This window comes from Trematomus bernacchii, unplaced genomic scaffold, assembly GCF_902827165.1.
Source record: "Trematomus bernacchii unplaced genomic scaffold, fTreBer1.1, whole genome shotgun sequence".
Lineage (NCBI taxonomy): Eukaryota > Metazoa > Chordata > Actinopteri > Perciformes > Nototheniidae > Trematomus > Trematomus bernacchii.
In genome coordinates this window covers 2228005-2254491 of record NW_022987668.1, presented here as the reverse complement: position 1 = coordinate 2254491, position 26487 = coordinate 2228005, and the positions used below count along the sequence as shown (strand labels likewise).

General features: G+C 41.6%; 2 protein-coding genes across 3 annotated transcripts in view; both read right to left on the bottom strand.

Moving 5' to 3' along the window:
• Positions 1–791: 791 nt before the first annotated feature.
• Positions 792–3483, bottom strand: LOC117487223. 2 transcript variants are annotated; one of them, XM_034135894.1, is made up of 2 exons: positions 2595–3483; positions 792–2534 (listed from the first exon to the last, which is right to left on the bottom strand). In XM_034135894.1, the coding sequence occupies exons 1-2, from the start codon at positions 3336–3338 to the stop codon at positions 2301–2303; spliced, it is 978 nt and encodes a 325-aa protein (XP_033991785.1). In that variant the 5' UTR covers positions 3339–3483; the 3' UTR covers positions 792–2300. The 2 variants fall into 2 exon arrangements, with proteins under 2 accessions (XP_033991785.1, XP_033991784.1); XM_034135893.1 differs by having other exon boundaries at positions 792–3482.
• A 4772-nt stretch (positions 3484–8255) lies between these two features.
• Positions 8256–26487, bottom strand: part of kif11 (kinesin family member 11) — a 32248-nt gene continuing 14016 nt past the window's right edge. The window contains exons 18-27 of the mRNA XM_034135925.1: positions 25421–25593; positions 24813–24938; positions 21711–21866; positions 19466–19605; positions 17322–17482; positions 17112–17230; positions 11241–11463; positions 9990–10156; positions 9638–9745; positions 8256–8526 (exon numbers count right to left, since the gene is read on the bottom strand). Coding sequence (XP_033991816.1) covers positions 8419–8526; positions 9638–9745; positions 9990–10156; positions 11241–11463; positions 17112–17230; positions 17322–17482; positions 19466–19605; positions 21711–21866; positions 24813–24938; positions 25421–25593 — 1481 coding nt within the window. The 3' untranslated portion in view covers positions 8256–8418. The remainder of the gene's footprint in view (positions 8527–9637; positions 9746–9989; positions 10157–11240; positions 11464–17111; positions 17231–17321; positions 17483–19465; positions 19606–21710; positions 21867–24812; positions 24939–25420; positions 25594–26487) is intronic.

The window sequence follows — 26487 nt, the reverse complement described above, 5'->3', positions numbered from 1 at the left end:
TAATACTATAACACTGTACTATAGGGGTGTTATAGTAGTATTACTATGTTAATAATACTATAACACTGTACTATAGGGGTGTTATAGTATATATACATAGATAGACTGTATATCTAAAGCGGTTAACATATAGGAGGAATTTCCCCTGGTGTATATGGTGTATACATAAACAGTCAAATATCGTCATATATGAATTATCCTATGAGTTTAGGTTCTATTGTATATTTCAATTTGGTTTAAATACTTGTCTAGTTTCTTAGAAATACATTTTTTTATATTGTTGACCTACTCGTACAACTTATGTTCTTACATTGTTTATGTTGGCACCACCAAAGCAAATTTCTTGTATGTGTACATACATTACTGATACATACATACATTTCTGATTCTGAAAGAACATAAATTGTAAGAAAAAGGACCTAAAAATACAACTATTATAACGTTAAAATAAAGAGCAATATTTACATAAAATACCAAAGAACGATGTAAGGTATGACAAATTAATCTTAAAAATAAAATATGTGCAGTGTTGGAATGAAAAGTGGAGTGCAGATATGAGAGGTCAGCTTCCATGGCCCTTTCCAATTTCTCTAACCGCCTGCTGCTTCCCCTCCTCTCTCCTCGGTTCCCCTCCTCGACTCCTCTCTCCTCTGTTCCCCTCCTCGACTCCTCCGCTCGCATCTCCTGTGGACGGGACTAACACACCAGACACGAGGATAGGAGTCGAGGAGGGGAGTTAGATAAATGAAAAAGGGCCCATGTGTCACTCCATAAACAACAACAACAACAGATTGTTTAGCAAGACTCACGTTTATTCACAAAGGCACTGAATATAAACAAACAACTTAATAAATGCTAACTAAAATAAATTAAAAAAAATATGGAGATAAATGCATGTTTGCAAGCCAATTCTAGAAGTCTGTGGAAGTCCCAACATTTTTTTTAAAAGCAGAAAAAACAGTGCATAAAAATATCAAAAGTAATCTAATTTGTACTCGTAAAAAATACATGTATATTACAAAAAGTGTACATTCAATGAAGCTTCCTGTTCAACGTCTAATTAAAAGTGGACGGCGTGCCAAAGGTGTGTTTCTTTAAGTGCTTCGGCTCCTTGGACTCAAGTCCTTATTCATGAAGGAACTTAGAGTCATTAAATGGCACTGAGTTTTCAATTTAAAAAAAGCCTCACATTTTGCTGAGTGTCTCTTTTTGGAGGAGGGCGATAAGTTATTACGAACATGTGGAAATGGTGGAATATAAGAAGTAATACTAGGAACTGCACACTGAAATGTATATGATTTGACACTGAGTGGATGTCATTGAGTACTTCAATCCATTCCTCTTCCCTTACTACCAAGACAAATAATATTTAATACTATTTTTTAGTATTGATCAACTTATTTCCTGCCAAAATGGCTGAAAATGCTGCTTTAAGGATAATAAAAAATTGATAAATAGTGCTTTTTCGTCATCTTACATCCTGATGGATTGACAAAAGATAAGGTGGTTGTAGAGAACATGATAGCATGCAAATCCTAGGGCTGCAAGTATCAATTACATTCATTATCGATTAACTCAAATCCAGTTGATTGTCGTGGATCACAACGAAAAAAAGCATAAAATTCACACATTTAAGAAACGTGAAAACAGATAATCTCTTGTTTTTTTTCATGTGTGTGTGTGTGTCTATGTGTGTGTCTATGTGTGTGTCTCTGTATGTGTGTGAGTGTGTCTGTGTGTGTCAGAATCTTTTCTCCCAGATACTTTGTTGCAATATCACCAAGCTCTTATCAGCATTATGCACACACATTAACATCTAAATCATGTTTTCACTCGTTCACCCAAACACTAAATACTTTCAGGGAAATTATCGATTAACACAAATCCAAAGCGACTTAGTTATTATCATGTATAATAATAAAAATCAGGAAAAGTAAAATATAACTTTGAAGTAGCATTCAAATAACTAAAATAGTAACGCTCAAAAATGCAAATTGGATTATCAAAATAGATGGCTAATTGCTAAAGTTCATACATTAGTCCTCTCATATCGATAAGACCATGTCCCTTTTAACAACAGGCTGTGAATTTGCATTTGATATTTAAATATAAATCATGCTTTCATGCTGCTGTACAACCAAATGATTATTTTGGAGAGGACACTGGACAGTATGACAATCCTTCTGGTGCATGTAACAGTCGAGGGTGCACAGCTAAAAAACACATATGAAGCAAAACATATTGACATGTTTTCCCAACATGTCTGCAGGTATGGCAATCTGCCAGATGAGAAAAGAGCTTCACAGTTCAGTATCGGCTTCTTCTTCTGCAGGTGCGTGTTTGATGTCTGGTTTGTCCTCATGTGGTCTATTGAGACGTTCTGCTTCTTCTGCAGGTCCATCTTTGATGACAGTGTTGTCCTCATGTGGTGTATTGAGAGGTTCTGCTTCTTCTACAGGTCCATCTTTGATGACAGTGTTGTCCTCATGTGGTGTATTGAGAGGTTCTGCGGGTCCATTTTTGGTGTCTGGTTTGTCCTGTGGTGTATCGAGACGTTCTTCTTCTTCTGCAGGTCCATTTTTGATGTCTGGATTTCCATTTTCAAGGTCCTTCCCACAGCGAATTATTTTCTTTTTCAATGCCACAACCACCCCCACAATCACAAGTAGGGCAACAAAAAAGATGCCTCCAAGAATCCAACCAACTGGAGAGGGCTTTGGTTCTTCCTTCTTGTTGTAGAGTTTATTTGTAAATAGCTCACTTACTTCCTCACTTACTTGGTTCTTCATCTTGCAGGTGAAGTTCTTCACTTGTCCATGCTCTTTCTTGGTGATCACTTTCGCTTTCCTCGACTCTTTCCACTCTCCATCCCCGGTCTTCCAGCTGTAAGTGACGGGTTCAGCCCCGGTGGTGTCCCCTTCACATTTCAGGGTACAGTTGTGACTTTCATCGCTGCATACCAGCGGGAAGAACGTTATCACCGGCTTGGGAACATCGTTGATCACTAAAACGTTGTATGTCACTTTTTGCACGTTGTTGTTAACCTCCACTGAATACACACCCGCATCCGCTTTGGTCATTTTCTCCATAGATAAACGTCCAGAGACTATGTTCAGTTTGATGTTGTCTCTGTTATGGGTCAAAGGAACCACATCTTTCACCCATTCTGCCAGAATACTATCTTCAAACTTCCACTGGATGATGGTGATCGGATCGGAAGGAGCAGGCCTCAAGTCCAGCGTCACGCTACCGCCTTCCTTGATGGGCTTCTTCTCCTCAGTAGAAGCAGAGCGAAGAGAGGCCAAAACCAGCAGAGAAAACACCAAAACTTTCCCCATTTCGTCCACGGATCAATACACGACTTTGCGGATGTTCATAACAGATAAATTAATCGAGAATGTCGTCAATTCGCCGCCAAGAAGCCACCGAGTAAATCCGCACCCTTCTTCGCGAGAGAGTAGTGAGTGAAGGAAGGAAATGGAAGGGAGGGGCCCACCCATGCATTGTAATATAGGTGTCCTGGACAGTGCCTGATTAAAATTCGATAATAGGGACCTTTTTTTATGTTTTATAATAAAGCAGCATATTGTAAAAATACAAACATGCACAACTATTTCAATACTCACAATAATTCTCAGTAGAAACATATTATATACAAATATATATGTTTTCTCTACTAGCAGCGATGTGTGTTTCTACTTGGAATAATATGTATTTAATGTATCATTCATTATAATAAGATAATATTATAGATATGAATGAGTTCTTTGACTTTTCATACTTTAAGTATATTTCGATGTTACTCCTTTTAAACTTTTACTTAAATCAAATATCTTATTCAGGATCTTTACGTTTGAGAGAGCGTTTTTTTAAATGTAATATGTTGTCTTTTATGTCACCACCAACATTTATTTATGGCTAACATAATATATTATTATACATTTAATCCACAGGCATTACTGTTAGACAGCTACACTGACGTCACTTCCGGGATGGATCCGAATTTTCCTTCATCAGCAAAAAGCCACTCGTTTCAAGACAATTTGTTGACAAAACTCGTGACAAATAGGCTAAAAACAGCAGAAAAGACCCTTAATATTTTTAACTCAAAGTATACATTTGTTTCATTTATCGTGTTGGGTGAATTACTTCTTTTGTAGGTCGCTTTCCGGTCACACTGGAACATATTTGACCGGAGGACGTTATTTTCCGTAACACCAGTAAAAACTAGGAACCGAAAGTGTGACTCAATCCAAATATTTTTGAATTATCTAATGCAGGGTGTAGTCACATACCAAGTGTTTTCCAGGACCAAAACTAGTTTGCCTAGTAGCCCATTCAGAATACTACATATTACAACATTGTGTTACAGAGGTGGATGCACATAAGATAAGAGATAAGAGGTACTTTTGTGCAGCTAATAAAAGTGGAGCTCATTTTAATGTCTTTATATGCTTTGTGTAGCTTAATTTGTAAACTTGAATCATGAGGTGACTATTTTGTACTAATCTGGGAGGTATGTAAAGCTTTAAAATAAATGTAGTGCTGTTAATGTACAATAATTGACTCTGATATGTGATATAAGTGTGCAGGGAAACAGAACAGTACAACTTTGGTATTCTTACATTACGTGAAAAAAGGTCATTTTTTTAGGGAAACAGTTTGGTGTTTATGTAGTCTTTCCGTGGCAGTTACACGCAGGTAGTAGTAGTAGTAGTAGTTGTAGTAGTAGTAGTATTAGTTTATTTGTCCCCGAGGGGAAAATGGGTTGCAGCACATCTCAAGGCATTTAAAAAGATAAAACATATGTCACTGACAACATAGACACAGATTAAAAATAACTGACATAAAAAAAAACATATCAGCAGACATGACAAGGGGCCTAGGCCCTCATTTGCGAGAGGGGGGGGGGGGGGGGGGGGGGGAGAGTGCCAGGCCAGCTGGGTAAACAGTGCGTCCTAGCCATCATTGATTAAGGAGTCTGATGGCTTGTGGGACGAAAGACAGCCTAGATCTGTTATTTTTAAACAGAGGGGCACGATATCTCCGCCCAGATGGCAACAGTTCAAAATAAGAGGCAAGAGGGTGCCTCAGGTCACTAGAAAATGAGATTCCTGACAATTTACTGGACAATGTTATGGCCCTCCGGACTGACTTTGTCTGTGCCTCAGTGGCGTTGCCGAACCAGCATCTGATGCCGAAGGAGAGCACACTTTCAATAAAAGCATGATAAAACATCTTAACCATTCTGTTGCCGACATTAAAAGACAATGATTTACGTAAAAATAACATTCTTTGTTGAGACTTAGCATTTACTTTCTCAGACCATACATCCCATCTGACGACACCAAGATACTTGTACTCAGTGACACATTGTATAGGCTCCTTATTTAAAAGAGTAGGGTTGGGGGATTGTGCTTTTCTAAAAATCAATTTCCATCTCCTAAACCAGGGCTATTCCATTGGCGGCCCGCGGGCCAAACCCGGCCCCGGGGGATATTGACTGGCCCTTTGAGTATAACGTTAAAAAGTCATCTACTTTTGTGCCTTTATTCCAGAGAGGGTGTTAAATTGAGAGATAGAGGGGAAGACATTGCCTGACTACTTCTGAGGGCTCGGGTTTCGAACCCACCTACTAGCTACTGTAGTGACAAACTGTCATTTATTGCATCTCTGCGTGAATGATTAGATCATTTCACCTAAATTAAATCAAATTATGTTGATGGTTAAATTAGCTTCACATGTAGGCCTACTGAGTTCTGAGCCATTTAGATCTCTAAAGGCCTTGGGGCTATGTTGTTTGATTTAATTAAACACAATATATGCACTCCACTATGCTGTTGTAGTATTTACTGTATCTGAAGCTCTTAATATGATTGCTCATATTTCAAGCCATCTTTTTCCCGGCCCCTTGCTTTGGATCACTTTCATCAACCGGGCCCCATTTCCAAACTAATTGAATAGCCCTGTCCTAAACATTTGGAGAACTGGCCCAACTTTGTTCAAAGTGTAGAAATATCACCTCTGACTTTCAATACAACTCAGAGTCATGCCACCTGCAGAAGTTTTCGGATGACTCTGCAGTGGTAGGGTGTATAAGGGATGGACGGGAGGAGGAGTACAGAGCGCTGGTGGGTGATTTTGTTGAGTGGACTGGAAGAAATCATCTGCTTCTGAATGTGGCCAAGACCAGAGAGATGGTCATTGATTTCAGGAGGAAGAGGACATCTCCTCCTCTGCCCCTGTGCATTCTGGGAGAGGATGTGGCTGTTGTGGAGGTCTACAAGTACCTGGGAGTGCACTTAGACAATGGGCTGAACTGGAGGATCAACACTGACGCCGTGTACAAGAAGGGGATGAGCCGACTCTATTTTCTGAGGAAGCTGAGATCCTTCAACGTATGCAGCAAGATGCTGGAGATCTTCTATCAGTCTGTGGTGGCTAGTGCACTCTTCTTTGCTGCGGTCTGCTGGGGGGGCAGCATCAGAGCCGGTGACACCAGCAGGATCAATAAACTGATCAGGAAAGCTGGGTCAGTCATCGGCATCAAGCTGGACCCCTTTGAAGCTGTGGTGGAGAGGAGGACACTGAACAGGCTGTTGTCCATCATGGATAACCCCACCCATCCTCTCCACCTGCAGCTGGACAGTCAGTGGAGCTCCTTCTCCAACAGACTGCTGCAGCTCCTTCTCCAACAGACTGCTGCAGCTCCTTCTCCAACAGACTGCTGCAGCTCCTTCTCCAACAGACTGCTGCAGCTCCCCTGCCACAAGGACAGATACTGGAAAACATTCCTGCCCACTGCAATAACTCTGTACAATAAATCACCTCTGGCTGGAAGAGAACTCTCTGCTCCATAGTTTCTCTTGGAATAAACCACGTTGTACATTTTACTCATACATAATCTGTTTCATATTTAATACTCCATATTCCATATATTTTGAATATATATATATATAATATCTGCATTTATATTTTATTTTTATTTCTATTCTTGTATATTTTGTTTTATTGTAAAATGCCTTTTATGCTGCTGTAACAATTTCCCAATTTGGGATCAATAAAGTACTATCTATCAATCTATTACATTATATGTACAGCACTTTGGCTCGACCAAAAATCGCTTTTAAATGTGCTATATAAATAAAACCTGATTTGATTTACACCTAGCAAATCTCACCAAAGGTTCACTGATTAACTTTTTGCATTTTGTTTGTTTAATTTGTTCACAAACACTAATGTATGTACTATAAATTCATGATTCAAGTGCTTTCACTCTAAGAATCCATGAACAGCATCATTCTTATCAGTACTCTGAGAAAGGAAACAAACATGTCTGTCCTATTTAAGAGCTACCTCTTAGACAGGTGCCCCATAGAGAGCAACCTGACCAAGTTTGCACTATTTGTATTGTTGTGTTTCACATTTATTATTTTATGTCTTGTAAATTGCTCTGTTGAGGAACCTGCAACGTAGATATTTGGAAAGATCCTGTTCCTTTCCAAAAACGTTTTGGCAATTTCTAGTTCTCCATTTTCATCAAACATGATGAATCCTTTACCCCTAGTACACTCTATTGGAATTAAAGGTAAGAACGGAGAAACCAGCTCGAGTGCGGTAGAATTTGAAAGTACGCAGCCAGAACAAATCTGCCCCTTCCTTCAGACTTCCTTACAGAGCCCCTCCTCCAACACACACGAACGCACACATTTTCAAAACAATCTCAAAACATTCATCTGCTACTTAGTAATATATATCTACTATCTAATATAAATCATTCCAATAACTTGTATATAGACTCGTACTGCACTATTCCACATACTCACTTTATTTTAGAACTATTTTTCTTTTTGTATTACTTTACTATCTGTATTATTATTATTATTATTATTATGTTGCATTGTTGGAGAAGCCTGTGACATAAGATTTTCAACAACATAATTACTCTGTAGCTATGTTAGTTTGACAATAAAGAACCTTGAACCTTGAACATGACCAATGAGGGCACGAGATAAGTTTGTGCACAGATGGAAGGCTGACAGGCAGGTAGGCCATCCAATTATTTTAGCCGGGCCGGCTCAGATGATTGGTCGTGCTTTTTACAGCGCCACGGCTTCCACAGATGACATTTTTGTATTTATTGTCAAAGCATTTAATATATTCATTGCTATCGGGATGTTAAGAGCATTCCATGGAATATAATGTTTCTGAAGTGAATTACATACCCCACCTTTAATAAATCACAAAAGTATAAAAACAAGTATAAAATCTCTTTAATTCTACAAGCTACTTGGAAATGTCGAGACAACTACGTTACTAAAACAACAAATTTATATTTAGAAGACAAAAATACAAACATAAAACCAACACAGGAAAGACGATGATAATATGGATTAAGAAGAATATATTTTAAATGTTTTAGTTCTGAGAGCGGAGGGGCAGTCTGGATTTCTGCGGCGTTGATTCGTTTTCTGGCACTTTTTCCTTCAGGGGGATCTTCATTTCCTTCTTAGCGCCTTTCTTGTGCTGTGAAATAAAAGACCCTTTTATTGTTTTGATTTTTGAATGTGTAAAACAATAACAGAAAAAAATTCAGTGTTTCCCACAGATCTGAAATATACTTGTGGTGGTAGCCGAGAACGGGGGGTGCTAGTGCAGGGTATATGCAGGAATCCTGAAGTCAAATGTAATCCCTTTTAAGACCTTTTTTAAGACCCTTTCCATACATTTTAAGACCTCATCGCCACTTTGAGTTCTAACCGGTTACATTGGCGACACACTTTACCTCACATTTACTATATATACAGTATTGATTGTCCTTCCTCCTGATCTTCCAACCATTTGGACGCAGACTTGCATTTCCCCATAACGATGTTGTTTAACAACCGGCGTAAACGGACCTTTGCACGCTATCAAGCAGTGAGCGCGCGATGTCCTGTTCAGATGACCTCAAACCCAACGGGATGCCATAAATGAACTACACAGAATCACACTACACACCTACGCAATGATTACATTCAGGCAGACTGTAGAATACAACCTCTTTGGACAATTCATATACTTATTGAAAACAAGCTACAAAATGTAATACCTTGGAAAATGCCGTTTAATACTTTTTAATAGCCTTAATTTTCACTAAATTGATTTATCAACTTTTAATACTTTTTAAGACCCCGTGGACACCCTGTAGTGGAGCACGCTCATGAACTGCTGGCCGGAGCCTCGCAGCGGAGTTACCGCGGAGCGCATAAAGCAGACCCTTCAGCGAACAGGTACAGGAGGGGTAGTTATTCGACATCGTGCTCGCGGACGGATAAAAAAAGATTAAACTTAAATGGGTCTCGAAATATACTTTGGCGGACGTTAATATACCTGGGCGGCCCGCACCAGTAAAGTCTATGTGTGGGAAACCCTGGACTTATTATACTATACAAACTTAAGCAGTGCCAAATTGATACACAAAAACGTTACCGACTCTAAATTATATATAAACAAATAATCGACTTAATTACACATCTGAAAAGGGGTGGGAAGAAGTATTTAATCACACCCCTTCTCCCAAAAACTAAATCATTAACATATATATATTTTTTTCTTCTTAAAAAAATAAATAAAAATAAAAAAACAAAGCGCTCACCTTGAAGAAGGGAACGCGTTTGCTCTCGTTGAAGACTAGGTTCTCGTCGATGAAGGACGGCTCGGTGGCCAGACTCTCGTTGCACGTGCTCAGATCCTCCAGAGAGTCCTGCAGGGGAGGAACAGCAGAATTAACACAAGTTTATTTTATTTATTCTATTATTAAAAATAAAAGCAGTTCTCCAGCCATTTTATAGATTTGGTTTGAGAAATGCAGAATTGTTTTCTGTTAAATTGAACATGAATAACAACCCGGGGGTTCCTACAGCTTTTTAATACTTTAGTCTGAATTAAATTGAAATTGTGGAAGGGTGTGAAGAAATTCCCAGGAGAAAACCGAAAATGAAACGTACGTGATCAACCAGGCTGCGCTTCTCCTCCTCGTCGTCCTCCTCCTCCTCCTCGATGGCGGCCTGCAGCTCCTCCTGCTGCCGCCTCATGCTCTCCAGCAGCGCCACGCGGCTCCTCGACCTCTCCAGCCGCCGGGGATACACAAACTCCCGACGCTGAGGGGTGGCACCTGAAGGCAACAGCAGAACAACTGTGTGAGTGACACGTTCAAGGACATGGAAACACGAGACTTGGTACTTTATCACCATTCTACAAACAAATGGCTTTACTTTGAACTATTTCCAAGGTCTTTTTACAAATTCATTATCTCAGAGTTATTTTTCTATAGATTAGTACTTTACTTGTAGATGTGCAAATTACATTTTCAAAGCATGTACATGTTTTTCTCATACATGTACAATTTTAATCTTGGAAAATGTAACTTTTATTATAAGTTATAATAATAATGTATTTTAATGTATTTATTGTATGTACAGAATAAAATAATAAAAAACGCAAAATAAATAAAATAAAATAAAATAAATAAAATAAAATAGTTGTATTAGCTAAGTTGAGTTATATTAGCCATAATCAACAACTCCCTAATTAAAAATGTCCCTTTGAACGACTGTATTTAATACTCAGAGAGACCATGTAATAAACCCCTAATGTCAGTTCTGAACACAGAAGTTGAGTATTAAAATGTGAGGACGTTCTAAACAGAAAAAGGCGTCCGGGTTAATAAAGGTTAATAAAGGTTAATAAATTAATAAATAAATAAATAAGTTAATAAAGGTTAATAAATTAAAGAAAGGTTAATAAAGCTTAGCGCAAGTTCAACCAGGAAGACCGTCTTTACTCATCCATACACATATTCCCAGTTTACTACTCTCTCTCACTCCCACTTCGCTCTATTCCCACAAGCCTATCATAGCGCATTGCTAAACCTTTAAATCTGCTCTCTCCCCTTCCTCACAGCTGTCATTTCAGACGACTCAACGCAGCCCTCCTCCTCCACCTTCCTTTCTTCCAAATCCAGGGTCAAGCTTAAACTACTACTCTTCAGACCGACCTCCATCAATCCCTTCATGCCTCCACCACCACCAGCGTCTAGACCCCAGGGGGGGATTCCTCGGTTCGGTTTTCCCCTCCCGAATGATATTCCAGCACAACGGGGTCTAATCGCCAAACACCACTACATGCATCTGTGTATTCCCGGCAATAAATATATATTGTTACATCAAAACTGTCTCTCCTGATTGAAATGTAAGTACCGGTGGGGACGTCCTGCTGCAGCTCCTCCTGCAGGAAGCCGGTCACCAGCTGCTGGCTCGTCTCCACACCCTCCCTCAGGTCCTCCTGCTGCTGGCCCAGGACGTCCCGGTCCCTGCAGGTCTGCTCCTGCACCACCTCCAGAGCCCGCTGCACCCCCGCCTGCCGACCCGTCAGATCCTCCTGAGCCGAGCGCAGCTGGTCCGCACAGCGAGTCTCCACGCTCTGCAGGAGAGGAGACAAGGAGCACGTTAGAAGAAGTAATCCCTTAAAGCAGTGGTTCCCAACCTTTTTCAGTCAGGCCCCCCCTTGTGTAATTGGAAATATTTTCGAGCCCCCGGTTCCCACCCAGATTGGTAGAATTAAGGCGAGACACGGCAGGCAAAAACATCGTTTTTCCTGCACTGGTCAATTTTGAGATTTTGTGCTATTTTGATTCCATAACATGTTTTCTTTCAGGCTTTTGAAAGGAAAATCTTGAAAATATACATTTAGGTGTTTATTTGACTATAGTTTGTCTATTTGCGTCTGTAGATTTCTCCTAAATTCACCAAAAGTTAGCATTCTAACGTAACATAAAGTACAGCGACCGCTGTTTGCACCATGTCATCAGAGGTATCGTTGGAAAGCTCCTTCTCTCCTGCACAATCTCATTGGATCCAAATATGGTCATTTCCTTTGTATCAGCAACCAATCGTGAAAGTACAAAGGGGTCTTCTGACCAAAAAACGAAATCTTATTGGCTGGTGTCAATTTCTGACAACGTGATTCGTTCAGATGCGTCACGTGGTGTGCTATGACACTTCCTTTGTTTAGCTTTTCACAGAAAATTTAAATCTGAAAATGGCAAAACAACCGCGGAATAAACGTACAAAGAGAAGACTACAACAATTGTCACTTGCACGAGGCAAGGTACAATAAAAAACAAATGTCCCCGAACCTGAAATACCTTCAACGAGTGCGTCGATGCGCAAGCTGTCACCCAAAGAGCAGGAGGGTTTAGATGGCGCCACACAGCAGTGGCTGATAATTCATGTAGCGCGGCTGAACGAACTGCTCAGTGGGTTGATTTGAGACATGACAAGAGAGTGACAGGTATAGAAACAGGATTGAGACCAAGAAAACATGAACTATTGAATACAGAGTATAACTTATCAGGACATTCAAGTTGAATTATTTGTTTGTCTAATTAGTGGCAGAAATAGAGAGAGGCCTGGAGTCACTTCACAGGACACGGGAGCAGGTCAGGCAGGCTTACGCAGACCCAGATGTTGCAGAGTTGCAGAGGGAGGATGCAGATGCAGTGATAAACGTCAGCGTGTCATTTGATGGCACATGGCAAAAGCGAGGCTTCACATCCCATTAAGGGATCGGTGTGTGCATTGACATCCTTACTGGATTGGTGATAGACTATGAAATCCTATCATCCTATTGCCATGCTTGTGCTCTAAAGGGAAATGCCAAGCAAGAGCAAAAGATTACAGGGGAGGAGTATGACAGTTGGCGGCAGACACACATTGATTGTGCAAGAAACTTTGCAGGTTCAAGTAAGGCAATGGAGCAGGAGTCAGCCAAGAGGATGTGGGCCAGGTCTGTGAATCGCCACCAGGTGCGGTACACTGAGATGTTGTCAGATGGGGATAGCGCAGCATTTAGGGAGGTGGTTGCACTGAATCCATACCCTGGGCATGAAGTGGTGAAATGAGAGTGCATCAATCATGCCCACAGGCGAATGGGTACAGCACTCAGAAAACTGAGTTCACAGGGAAAGTCAGGAGGGAAGGGTGTAGGGAAGCTGACTGCAAAGAAATGCAAAACTTTGCAAAATTATTACAGGGGGGCCATTCTGAACAACCAGGGTTCAATTGATCAGATGAAGGCCGAAATATGGGCAGGTCTCCTCCATGGCATGTCTACAGATGACAGCCCCTTACACACCAGGTGCAATCCCTCCTGGGGTTGGTATAGGAAAGCAGAGGATAATTGGGAAACACCTGGTAGCCACAAACTACATGCTGCAAACTTTTTAAAGCGAGAGGTGGGGCAGAAGCTTATCCCTGTGTACCACCGCATGCCAAGTGACAGCCTGCTACAGAGAATGCAGCATGGAGGTACTCAAAATGCCAACGAGTGCCTCAACTCAGTGATATGGGCGCGGTGTCCAAAAACGGTATTTGTGGGGAAAAGCAGGGTTGAGGCAGCTGCAAGTATGGCCATCTCTACCTTTAATGAAGGTGCCTGTGCCATGCTGGCTGTTATGGGTAAGTTGTGGCTCCAGAGCACAGCTGTTACTGTCAGCGCAATGAGAGAAAATGATTTACTTAGAATTTCAAAAGCTGAGGCTGTTACAACTGCCAGTTTAAAATATAGGCGCAAGAGTCTAAGCCAGCCGCGGCGTTATGGGTGGGCCTACTGGGCCTAGGCCCACCCACTCTGTCACTGGGCCCACCCATTCATTGATCAAAAATGACTGGGCGAAAATATAGTTTCCAACATTTTTATTTTTGATTATCAAAACTAACGATTACATAATGAAATAAGAGCAAACATGTGTTTCCCTTTAAAAAAAAAACTTAGAAAATTAAAAGCAACATGAATTAATGTAATCAGGCAACGTAAAATGTGAATTTGGACCGAACTCATAGTGGAAGCGCGGGAGCAAACACATCGTAGAACGTCTCGCGGGCGCGCGCAGATGGAGGACAGTGGACTGGACAGACACAAAAAATATACCGCACTCACTAACGATGTCACAACAATCGATGTTCAGGTTTTCATTTTAAAGAGTAAGAAGAGTCATCCTCACAGCAGGTGCCGCCTTAGAGAGACGAGAGTGTGTTTAATGTTGTGCCCCGCTGAGCTCAGTCCCTCTGCGGGACGTAGCACCCGTTGCAGGTCAACAGAAAATAGCATCCCAGTGGCCGGACCTCTCAGCCATAGATGACCCGGCGGCTACACAGCCAAAGCTCATAAAGTACCCTCAGACACTTTTCGGACAAAAGAAAAGGAGCTCCGCTGCCCACTGGTATGACAAGTACACATTCTTGGAGTATAGTATTAGCAAGGACAGTGTGTTTTGTAAAATGTGCCGGCATTTTAGTGAGAGAGGCGGGGCCGGCGGAGAAGATACATTCAGTCGCCATGGTTACAGGGACTGGAAACATATCGACTATGCTCTCAGTAAACACGAATGCAGCGCAGCTCATGCAATAGCTATGGAGAGAAATACAAACTACTGACAGTGCGAGAAGTCTGACCATGGAACCATCCTCCATCAGCTACTCAACCCAGAGGGCCGACAGGGAGAGATCATTGAGAAAAATAGGGAACACGTAACGTTTTACCGGACATAATTGTCACGTGTGCAAAGCAAGAGATTCCTCATTTCATATTGAGACTAAATATCTAGGGAAATGATTAAGAAACGTAGAGCTAAAATGTCATGCCATTTGCAACTACCAGAGCGCACCCTGACGCGGCAGGCATTCTCCAGCCCACATCAGCAAAGCTTATGAGTGTGAAGCAACAGTATCTGCTGCCCAGCTGCTTTAGTATGAAACGTATACTTCAGCTCATGAAAGCTCTGCAGTATCAGAAGGAAGTAGCCTAATGATAAATCTGCAGCCTCTGAAAAGTGCCGCGTCAGAGAACCAGTGCCTTTTACGCACGGCCGCTCACTTCGCTAGATCCGCTAAAGGACAGCAGGCTGCGGTCTAACCACACAGACACACATCAGGTGCTCGGTCATTATTCCATATTCTGCCGTTGTATGCTCTTTGTTTCTAAACGTATACATGTATTGTGAACCAAAACTAAATAACATGCAGTATAACATTTATTTTCACTCATTGCGGCGTGCCACTTAATCATTTAAATAATATTTAAGCTTCTCATAAGTGAAAATGTTTAAAAGAGAAGGGTTTTGAAAAAGTGTCTTTACTATAGGAAATATGCATTACACAGTTGCCTACAATGATATGCAGGCATTTATTTTTATTACATTTTTGTTAACGAGAAACATCTATTGGAACAGGCCCAGCCGAAATTACATTGGCCCACCCACAATTGAAATCCTGGCGCCGGGGCTGGTCTAAGCACAGCAAAAAAAGTGAAAAGACATCAGCAGGAGATGCAGGAGGGGCCTACTTATGGAGCAGGCATGGACTAGGCTGTGTTATGTAGGACGGATGGACATACAACTAGGGTGGCAGTTATTCTGGTGGCAGTGTGTGTTACTGTGGTCGCAGTGTGTTTGTGTTACTGTGGTTTTGTTCATCAGGTCATATACTGTGTTACTCAGTTTTCAGTTTTATATGTTCTATATTGTTGTTGGTAAGTATTAGATTAGATATTGTGTCTTCCAATAATAAAAAAAATTGAATTTGACAATACAGATCTTTAAAGGTCGTTTTCTCAAAATGAGTTTTTTCTCCTACTCCGAGTTCGAAATGTCCACGTCAGTAGCACTTGCATACACCAAACCTTTCAGTTATATTCCTATCAATATTATGAAGGCTTTTACAGAAGGGTTTGTTCATATATCATTCATAGCCTGAATTATATAACATTTTATACATAGAAACAGGGCGAAAATTGATATTTTAGGGCTGTTGACAGTATTTTCTGATTTATGGAGTGATAAGAGATATCCAAAATCCCTTCTGTAAAAGCCTTAGTTTCTAATATGACTACAAAATGAAACACGAATTTTGGGTTCCTGAACTGTGTTAAAATATGCGCATATTTAATGAGATAATGGCTCATTTGCATATTTAAACATGCTATTTCAGAAAACCTGTAATACAAAAAACAATTGCCTTATTGTAAGTAATTAACAGGAGAAATTTCTAGCTGATATCTTTAAGTTAAAAAAAATTACCCTATTCACCTGGGGTGTCTCGCCTTAATTGTATTTAGTTTTCTCTGCTAATAATAACAAGACAAAAAGATCCAACTATAATTTTATATTTTATTATGGATTGAACATGAACCAAAGTGCTTGTATTGGGAGATGATCCTGTGCCACTGTGAAATAATGAGGCCTAATTGAAACAAGTACTGCTTATATAAGCACGATCCAGTTCTTTAACAGTATTTTTATAGGTTATTTTTTAGGGGAAAAACTAAACAAACTAGAAACAGAATTCACATTGATTAATGTTATGTATAGTGTGGAATATGGGCTGCTAGCACAGTAGTAAGTAGATTTACTCAAGTACTGTACTTATATTGAGGTACTTAAGTATTTCCACTTTTGCTTCTTTGTTCTTCTTCTCCAGTTCAGAGGTACATGGTGTACTTTTCCTCCACTACATGTATTTAATACCTTTAGTTACTTTACAGATGTGGATTAATGATGTGAAATATCAACTCTTAAATCAGACTTTAGTTCCACCTGGAGTAAATTCACAAGCTAAGTACTTGACCCGAGTACTTCTCCCACCTTACGCGTACTTGGGGCAACAGAACTCTGAGTTAAGGAAGTTGAAAACATTTCTCCGTATGAATATGATGCCTTTTGGCCAGCCGATGTTTCCGCGAAAATACTTATGGCAAACGAGCATTGACCACATCGAGCTCTGTAGATTAGATTGTCACTTTTGAACGCTATGTTCTCCATCGGCAGATCTCTGTGTGCACGGCGCTGCAGCGAGTCTGTGAGCGAGCTGCCCCGCCCCCCACACAGACGAGAGAGAGAGAGAGAGAGAGAGAGAGAGAGAGAGAGAGAGAGAGAGAGAGAGAGAGAGAGAGAGAGAGAGAGAGAGAGAGAGAGAGAGAGAGAGAGAGAGAGAGAGATCTCCGCCGCACCGAACACGTTACCTTTTGCCGATTAACAAATAAAAACAGAAAAAGGTGAAAGAGAACCCATGTACCTGTTGGAGGGCGTGCGCTTCACTGGAAGTCTCCCCCAGCAGCGACAGGTGTTCCTGGGCTTGCGTCTCTGCGTGCTCCCCGATTCTGGAGCTCCACTGGAGGTCCCGCTGCACCAGACCTGCAGACAGGAAGTGACGCCATCAGTAACCATGCCAACTGAGTGCACTTTAGATGTTGTTTTAAAAAGGTCTAAATGATGTGTGGCGTACCGGACACGGAGCCGTGGAGGTGCGAGCAGTAGCCCGTCAGCTCCTGCAGCGCCACGTGCTTCTCCTCAGCGTTCAGACGCAGAGCGGAGGAGAGCGAGGAGGAGGCGGAGGAGAGGAGGTCCGCCTGAGCCGAGGCCTGGAGCTCCACCGCACTGCAGCCGCTGAACAGGACACACAGAACAGGTGAGTCAAGGCTTTTATTGTCATGTGTGCATAGCTACAGTGTAGTTATGACGATGAAAATCTGAGGTCACAGGCTCCTCCCACAGTGCAACACAATACAACAGATAATAGTGCAAGTCAATACAAATAAAATAGAATATAATAGAAATAGTGCAGAATAGTCTACAAGTAATTGGAATATGATATATTAGATAAATTGTTTTATACGTTTTTAATTTACACCTTTTTATTTTTGTTATAGAGAGGCGAAGTCCCTCCCTTTCCGGGGGAGCTCCATGGGACCTTATTTCGGAAAAAGTATGTATTGAAGTCAATGGGGAGAGAAAGATTATCTTTCTATCCCGTTTGAATTGAGCCACGAATTACACATATGATGTTTGTCAATTTAAAAGATAATTTTGCAAGTCAAAAAAATAAAAATGTGTCGTAAAACTGTGAAGTTACACTTTTTTTGTTTGAAACCGCTCAATGAACTACATCTCCCGTCTCGCACCACACACCAAGACGGCCGTCACGTTGGCACATTTCACTTCTTTCTTTCAGAACGAGGCGGAAAGTATTAAAAGAGGTGAAAATCACTCCAAGTCTGGGCATGTTGAGAGCTGTACATACACACAAGGGGAGTTAGTCGGTTCCTAAGAGCCAGCATGCGGGACCGGGACTCTGGGATTTGTAGTCTTTCTCGTTGCGTATTTTTCATAGTCTTATATTTCAACAGTTTTACGACAAACTGTGACTTTTTTGACATGGAAATTATCTTTTAAATTGACAAACATCATATGTGTAATTCGTGGCACAATTCAAACGGGATCGAAAGATAATCTTTCTCTCCCCATTGACTTCAATACATAATTTTCCAAAATAAGGTCCCATGGGTCGGAAGTAGATGGGCGGGACTTCGCCACTCTATAGTATTATTATATATAGCACTGAGCAATTTTTATTTTTGTCTATTTATTTACACACATTACATGGTGCCAGCGCAGAACAAGTGGATGAAAAGAGAAAATAAGTTTTGTTTTTTTAGTTTAATCTTGTTTTATTTATATATATTATTTAGTTAACGGTTATTTTTGACTGCTTACATTCTTTGTGGTCTTAATAATAACCCTGGTACAAGTTATAGTCTAACATATAGTACTTAGTAATGTGTTCTTTTACATTTGTTATATATTTACACACTTGACATGGTGTCAAACAAGTGGATATAAAAAGAGGAAAATCATTGTTTTTTACTTTAATCTTGTTTTAACCCTGGGTCTTTGCGGATATTTTTCCCTCCTCGTGTGTGTGTGTGTGTGTGTGTGTGTGTGTGTGTGTGTGTGTGTGTGAGCAGGTGGTAGCTGATTGGTCCACCTGAAGAGACAGGAGCATTTAAGCTGCAGCCACGCAGTTCCTCTGCCCCCTCTCTCTCATCGAGCCCCCCTACTCCCAACTCTGTGTAGAAGAGCTGGTCTGTTGTTTTGTGTTGCTAAAGTTACCGTTTACCGGACCGTTGTACATTTTCGTAACCTTGTAGAGCTAAGCAAATTTAATCTGTCTTGAGGACACGCTTTGTTTAGTTTAAGAGTGAGAAACCCTTTTTTGTATGAACCTTTTTTCTCCCGTTTTCTGGTAGGAGTTAGGCAAGAAGCCTGTATTTTATTTTATTTGTTTAGGCAAGTTTAAGGAAACTCTGTAAAGACGATTTTTGTTTGATATGTTGGGGTCGTCTCACCTCTTTTTGAGTTCATTCAATCTCAAAAAGCTGATTTCCTGTGTCATTGACCATTTATTGGGAGTGGGAGAGTGGGGAGAGGGCAATTTTGTGCTGCGCCTAGGTTCCCCTAGGCCTAGGACCGGTAACAATCTTGTTTTATTTATATATATTTGTGTGTTAACAGTTGCTCACGTTCTTTGTGGTTTTGAATAATAACCCTGGTAGAATAACAGCATCTCCCTGGTGTTAGTGTGCGTCCCACCTGCTGATGTTGTCCTGCAGGAGGGTCAGAGGTCTCTGCAGAGCGCTGGAGGACGAGTACAGCCCGCTGAAGTCGCTCTGCGTCTCCATGGAGATCAGACCCAGCTGATCCTGTAGGAACTGCATGGTCTGCTTCATACCCTGAGAGAGGCAGGACCATGGTGATGTTAGCAAAATCATTTGTTTATTTACAGTTATATGCTAAAAAGTTAGCAATGATTGAGAGTCAGAGCTAAACATTTCAGACGTGTGAATCTCACACGGCACTGTGACTTTAATTCATGTACCTTTGTTATTCATGTTTTATTATCTTTGCTTTTAAAATGAGTGTTTTTAATGTTTCTTAGGCCCCGCTCACACGGGACCGTTTGCGTTTATGCACAGTATGCGTATTCAAAAAAGTCTTCCGTTCACATGCATTCGTTTCATTTAACGTGTCTGTTCAAACGAGGCCGCTGGAAACGCTGTAGTACATATGCCGGGACTGTAAGTGGCGCTGTAACTTCCGCCACAATACACCAAAAGCCGCGAAGAAGAGCAGCCCGAGCAGCCCCGCTGCAATGTTGCCATGGCTACCCTTCTGTTTATGCCCCGCGGTGGATTTAGCAACATGTAGTTCATGTAATTCTCCATGTCCACTTGTTGCTGATGGTTGTGGTAGAGGAGCTGTAGATTTTGCACTAATATCTGTAGCATGGTCAGTAGCAGTAGCACGAGCAGTAGCTACTGACAGGAGGAAGTGTGTGTGGCGATTGCTGGTATTCAGCGGGATATAGTAATTTCCTCAGCATATGGATAAATGCAACGGGGAAGTTAACTGAAAGAAACCGAATCTGTGGATATTGCATCGACCGACCAAGAAGCACGTCTCCGTGGGGAGGACGCGCTCAGAAAAGAGAGATATTCTCTACAAACACCGGGTGAGATCCTCCTTTGTCAATATAATGGATCAATGCATGAAATCTGACTCTGTTTATTTTGTTTAAGGAGTATATTGGGCGTTAACAATTCTGGTTTGCCTTTTATAATATTATTTCATTCAAGAACCCCTTGTGCGTTTAATTAACACAGCTATTTTTGATAGTTGCTACAGCAGTGAGCAGGAGAGGCGGGGCTATCGCGATTTTTTCAGGAAATATTCGTATAGAGGTGATTACACGGACTCGGTTGACCCCCCAGAGCGTTTCGTTTGCAAATCTATCCACCTTGGGACCCGTTATCGTTTGTGGGGTCAGTTTCTATCGGCCTCGTGTAAATAATAGGGCTATACGCACGCGAAACTATGCAGATACAAGCCGTTTTCTCCTCGTGTAAACGGCGCCTTAATCAGGGTAAATGCAGGAATCCTGAAGTCAAATGTAATCCCTTTTAAGACCTTTTTTAAGACCCTTTCCATACATTTTAAGACCTCATTGCCACTTGGAGTTTTAACCGGTTACATTGGCGACACACTTTACCTCACATTTACTATATACAGTATTGATTGTCCTTCCTCCTTATCTTCCAACCATTTGGACGCAGACTTGCATTTCCCCATAACGATGTTGTTTAACAACCGGCGTAAACGGACCTTCGCGCGCTATCAAGCAGTGAGCGTGCGATGTCCTGTTCAGATGACGTCAGATCCAACGGGATGCCATAAATAAACTACACAGAATCACACTACACACCTACGCAATGATTACATTCAGGCAGACTGTAGAATACAACCTCTTTGGACAATTGATATACTTATTGAAAACAAGCTGCAAAATGTAATACCTTGGAAAATGCCCTTTAATACTTTTTAATAGCCTTCATTTTGATTTATCAACTTTTAATACTTTTTAAGACCCCGCAGAGACCCTGATAATGCTCTTAATGTCTTTCATTTTGTAAAGCACTTTGAATGGCCTTGTGTTGAAAGAAGCTATATAAATAAACTTGCCTTGCAAAAAATATATTTGCTCACGACTTGTTATGTATGGTGACAAAAGGAAATGATCCTCGCATCTATTATGAGTAAGCATGTCTGTTTGCATGTATACAATGATTTCTTATGTTTTAAAGCATCTTAAAAGTCATATCAAACCCGGCACATTATATGTATATTGTCCAAAAATATCTCATGCACTTTTCTGTTCTTTGCTTTTTCTGGTTGGTTGCAAACTGCATTTCGTTGTGCAATGACAATAAATCCAAGTCTAAAAATCTAAAGGACGGTATCTTAAAATCAAATCAGGAGCTTCTGAGTGAAGGTGTCTCACCGCCTGGTGTTTGTCCTGCGCCGCTCTGATCTGCTCCTGAAGCTTGTTGTGTTCGTCCTGCAGAGAGCTGAGACTCTGCAGCGCCTCCTCTTTCATCCCCCCCAGCTGCCCCACCAGCCCGCTGAAGACCACCGCCAGCTCCTTCATCGCCTCCACCTGAGAGCGGGGGGACAGAGAGAGCAGTGCATGTGAGATACCAAGTGAAAAAAAGTCATGAATAGAGTGGTGTAGGAACGAGTCCTAAAACCAGGAAGTGAGATAGCATTTTAATACTTCCGGTCAAGCCCCCAGGAAGTGCGCCGGACTCTGAGGAAAATATTCGTTAATAAACTAAATAAACTACCCAGTATGAACATTAGTATAGCCCTTATTAAAAACATTCGGTCCTCAAGTTGTAAAATGTGCTAATAACGTTATTCTGAGTTATTTTCCTCGGCTTTATGAACGCGCATCTGAGAGTGGGAGCTCAGGGGCGGGGCTTAAGGGGCAACTCAACTGCGCATGCTCTACGAGCGCACATACGGGTACTTCTGCTCTGACAGCCAGGCATGATGGGTAATCTGTGATGTTTCGCTCTCTCTAAGTGACGTTTCACTCTCGTGTAGTGGAAACGCGCCATTATGGCGCGTTTCCACTACACGGCCTCGCTCGGCCCCGCTCGGTATGGCTGGGCCTCGTTAGGACTGGCTCACTTTATGGCGCATTTCCATTACAGTTTAGGAACTGGGGTAGTATCTATAGTAACGCAGTGTAGGCGGAGCCGTGACGTGATCTTCAATGAGAACCCCAGAAAAACAACACAGCCGTTAGCTGTTAGCACTCAGAGCTCACAGCTCCTCATATATGTTCAGAAACTAGACAAAAGTTAAACAAGTACAAACCACAGACTGCCTGTGTCATGGCGAATACAGTCGCTGGTTTATTTATGTCTGTATTGGCCGTTGTTGTGAGTGTGGACGGTCGGAGCATATACTGCGTTAGCTTAGCCAATCTCCATTTAGAAAACACGCATTTTAAAAGGTTTTTCGCCTGCCGTCTGTCTGCAGACTTGACAAAGCATTAATTCATGGTTTTTACTAACCGGTATCAGTATGTTGTTACTTCGGCATCATTTTGAAACGTGTATTACAATTAAATCACGGTCAAATATGTCCATCTTGTTGTAGTTGTAGCCCCCTTGCCAGCGATGCTCTCTAGTTTAGCATACTCAGCCCGACTCAGCCTCGTTGTCTCTGGCCCTAGACCCGCGATTTTATGAGGCCAGAAAAACTGTGAAATAGGACCCGCCGGCCGGTACTAGGCCAAGTGGAAACGCAACCAAAGACGGGCCGCTGACGTCACAGCCCTCTTAAACCGTGCTCCGCGCTGTAGTGGAAACGCGCCATAAAGTTGGGCCATTTTGCCCTCATGCGCCAATGAGCAGCTCTCATAGGAAAGAACGAGACCCCGCCTCCCACGCTGTATCCAGTTCTTATTATACATCCATGCTTCCGGTTCCCTCGTCTCAGAGCCAATGGGATTTTGAACTACTTTTTGGAAAATAGCTGGAAATAAGGTCTGTGGTTGACACATTGAATAGACGGATCACGTTTTGTTCTACGACATTAAATCCATCAGCAGTGACCCCACTGGTGATTTCTGAAGAGTTGACGTGTCTGAAAAACGATGGTTGTTAACAAGTGGCTGAGTAGGACTACAGAAGTTGTCGAGGCTGTTGTACGTCATTACGCCGAACACGTAAACACTCCTCTAAGTCCGTTTGCCCTGTTCTGCTTGAAAGCAAGTCCCTGCCTCCTGCAAACTGTTCAAACAAACGCTTCAACTTGTACCATTTAGAATCTGTATGTTTGAATATGGATCTTAAGTTGGCGTGACGTTGAAGTCGTGCGACCCTGCTGTACTCTGCAGTGTTTCCGCCAGACCAGGGCTGACGCCACGTCGTGTCACGTGACTTGAATTTTGAATTGAGTCGTCCCTTCTATTATCTCTTACCGTCTCCCTGCCGACAGGGACACCCCTCCTGTCATGGTCCTTGGAAGATGCGGCGGTGTTTTTATTTTTTCCGTCACAGGAACACGCTTTGCTGGCGGCGAAAATAATCCCACCAGACTCCTTTGCCCCTCCAACAGAGGGATGTCCTTTTTCTTTTTCTTTTTTGTCATTTCAAGCGATAAAACCTCGATCTCTCAAATTATTTTATTTTTTTGGACGCCCTCGGCTCGGGAAACGAGAAACTGCGACACCGTTGGCAGAAGGAAGAATGGAGAGAAATATGTGGAAATAAATAAAATGTTACCTCTCATTTATCAAATATGAAGAATTCATTTTTCAAACATTGATTAAAGCCAATCTTAAAATGATTAAACAAACGCCTGTTTGAGACTCCTCAGTGCACACAAAAACATAACTTGGAGAAATAAATAAATACGGATATGCTATTTAAAACCACCTCGAATATGTTGTGTTAATGTTATGAAATGTTTTCTCATAAATGATGCGCAAAGCAGGAGGACAGAATTACGTCTAAACTGACGCCGTTTTGCATTTCTATAGGTTGTAGATACGAGCATGGTTTTATATACTATCACGTTTAATCGTGTTTTATGCCGGGCAAAGGAGTCTGGTGGGATTATTTTCGCCGCCAGCAAAGCGTGTTCCTGTGACGAAAAAAATAAAAACACCGCCGCATCTTCCAAGGACCATGACAGGAGGGGTTTTAAACGGAAAACAAATATGTGAGGATCAAAAATACATATGTAAAACTTTTTTCTGTATTTGGATTTTATTTACATGAATATGAAACGGAACACATTTGTGTGTGGATCCGGAAATACAAGTGTGAATCCTTCTGTGTGCATGTGTGTATTATGAGACTGTTCTGAGCCCATACTTAAAGCTTAAAAAAATGAATTTGTATCTCTATTGAAAGGAAGCTTGCGTAAGAAGATGATAACAAAGACGAGAAGTAAAAGAACAACATTCATTCATCAGAGCTTTTTGTGGCGCACAGCGGTGTGTTTGGATGTGGAAGAGTTGAGGAATCTTGACATTAAAAAAGGCCCGACAGAACCACATCCAAATTTTACACAAATTTGGACTCACCTTGTCGGCCAGATCTCGCTGCGTCTCCACGGTAACCCTCAGAGTGTCGCTGAGCTCCTTCACAGCCGACAGACCCATCAGAGTGCGAGTCGCCAGCACCTCCTCCATGTCCTGCCGGTGCTCCTCCTGCACACAGAGAAGTAGAGAAACATTTGATATGTCCACCTACCAGCTCGAAATGATTACCGACACCGATAAGAATAAAAGTCTGAGGAACATTTACCTTATCTGAATTCATTTAACAATATTTATAGATAGATGGGAAATGTTTGGGTTGCAGCAGTATCAAAAACACAAGGCAATGTACATAAGAGAAACTAAAAATGGTTGTAGAGGCAGACTCATTCAGCCACTCATAAGCAACCCCTTTTCTAAAAACAGAACGTTATCCCAGACGAATCTCTAAAGAATCAAACCTTATCTTTAAGCGCTACCTTGTTTGAGACAAGGAAGCCGGAAGTGCTACAAAAGCGGCCTTATTCCCAATTTTTTTACGTATTCCTGCAGAAATGTATAATCCCATAATTAAACTGCAGCTTCACGCCACATGCATAATCCTTAAAACCCCTCCTCTGTGTATCAAACAGCGGAGATGGCCCTGAACTCACCAGCAGCTGCAGCAGGCTCTCCTTGTCCTGCAGACACAGCGCCTCCTGCTGCTTCACTTTGTCCTGACAGCGACTCACGCCCGCAGACACCAGCTGCCCGACACCCCCCACGAACGACTCCACGGTGGTCAGAGCGCCTTTTAGCGCCGCCTCGTTCATCACCACCACGCCGTCTGGACAGAAAGACCGACAGAAACATGTCAATATAACTAAAACCACATGACTGTATTATTGGTCAGTTTTAGTATTTTGTTAGATTTCCTCAACTTTATTTATTTTTCTTTTGTCCCGTTAAGTCTGTTTTGGTTATAATTGTGGTTTAAGTATTGTACGCCTTCAAGTGAAGGTCAACTATGTATGGATTGTCAATTGATGTACAATATCAGAGTTCCCGTTAGCCGGTAATTACCGGACTTTGACCGGTAAAATATGCTGAACACCGGCAAATCTAAATCTCTCCGGTCAAAATCATTTCCCTTTAGCGCAATACCGCATTAGTTGCGCCACTTATGTGACAGACAAAAGAGTATGTGACAGACAAGAATAGTCAATTCTAATGTCTAACACTTAATGTGGAGAAAGAGATGTCCTGTATGGGTTGATTGTGCTTTGATCTGTTGGTAATGCCTCGGAGTTCCGGTGGGCATGTAAACAAATGCATAATGCGCTATACTTTGCGGCCTCACCCGGTTGCATAGCGACGCTTATTGTTTAGGTGTCTTTTAATAAGCAGGTAGTCATATCATTAGCTAGAACTAGCTAGATCTGATCGATATGGAGATAAACGCGAGTGAAGTCTAATCTGACGGGAGAGAGATCAGCTGCTGCTGACGAGTCGACACGCAGCTCTGCATGATCACCTGCAGCGGTGAGCAGAACACACACTTCAGGTTAGAACATCACACGTAGCTATTTTAATTACCTCTCAAACTACCTAAACTAGTTATAGATATGTTTAGTTTTACTGTCGGGTCACTCATTACTGATCCGCGAGCTGCATGATACTGACGGGCTGTCAGGAGAGGGAGAGAGCGCTCCGTTTATTATTCCCGTGTTTTTATAAGTTA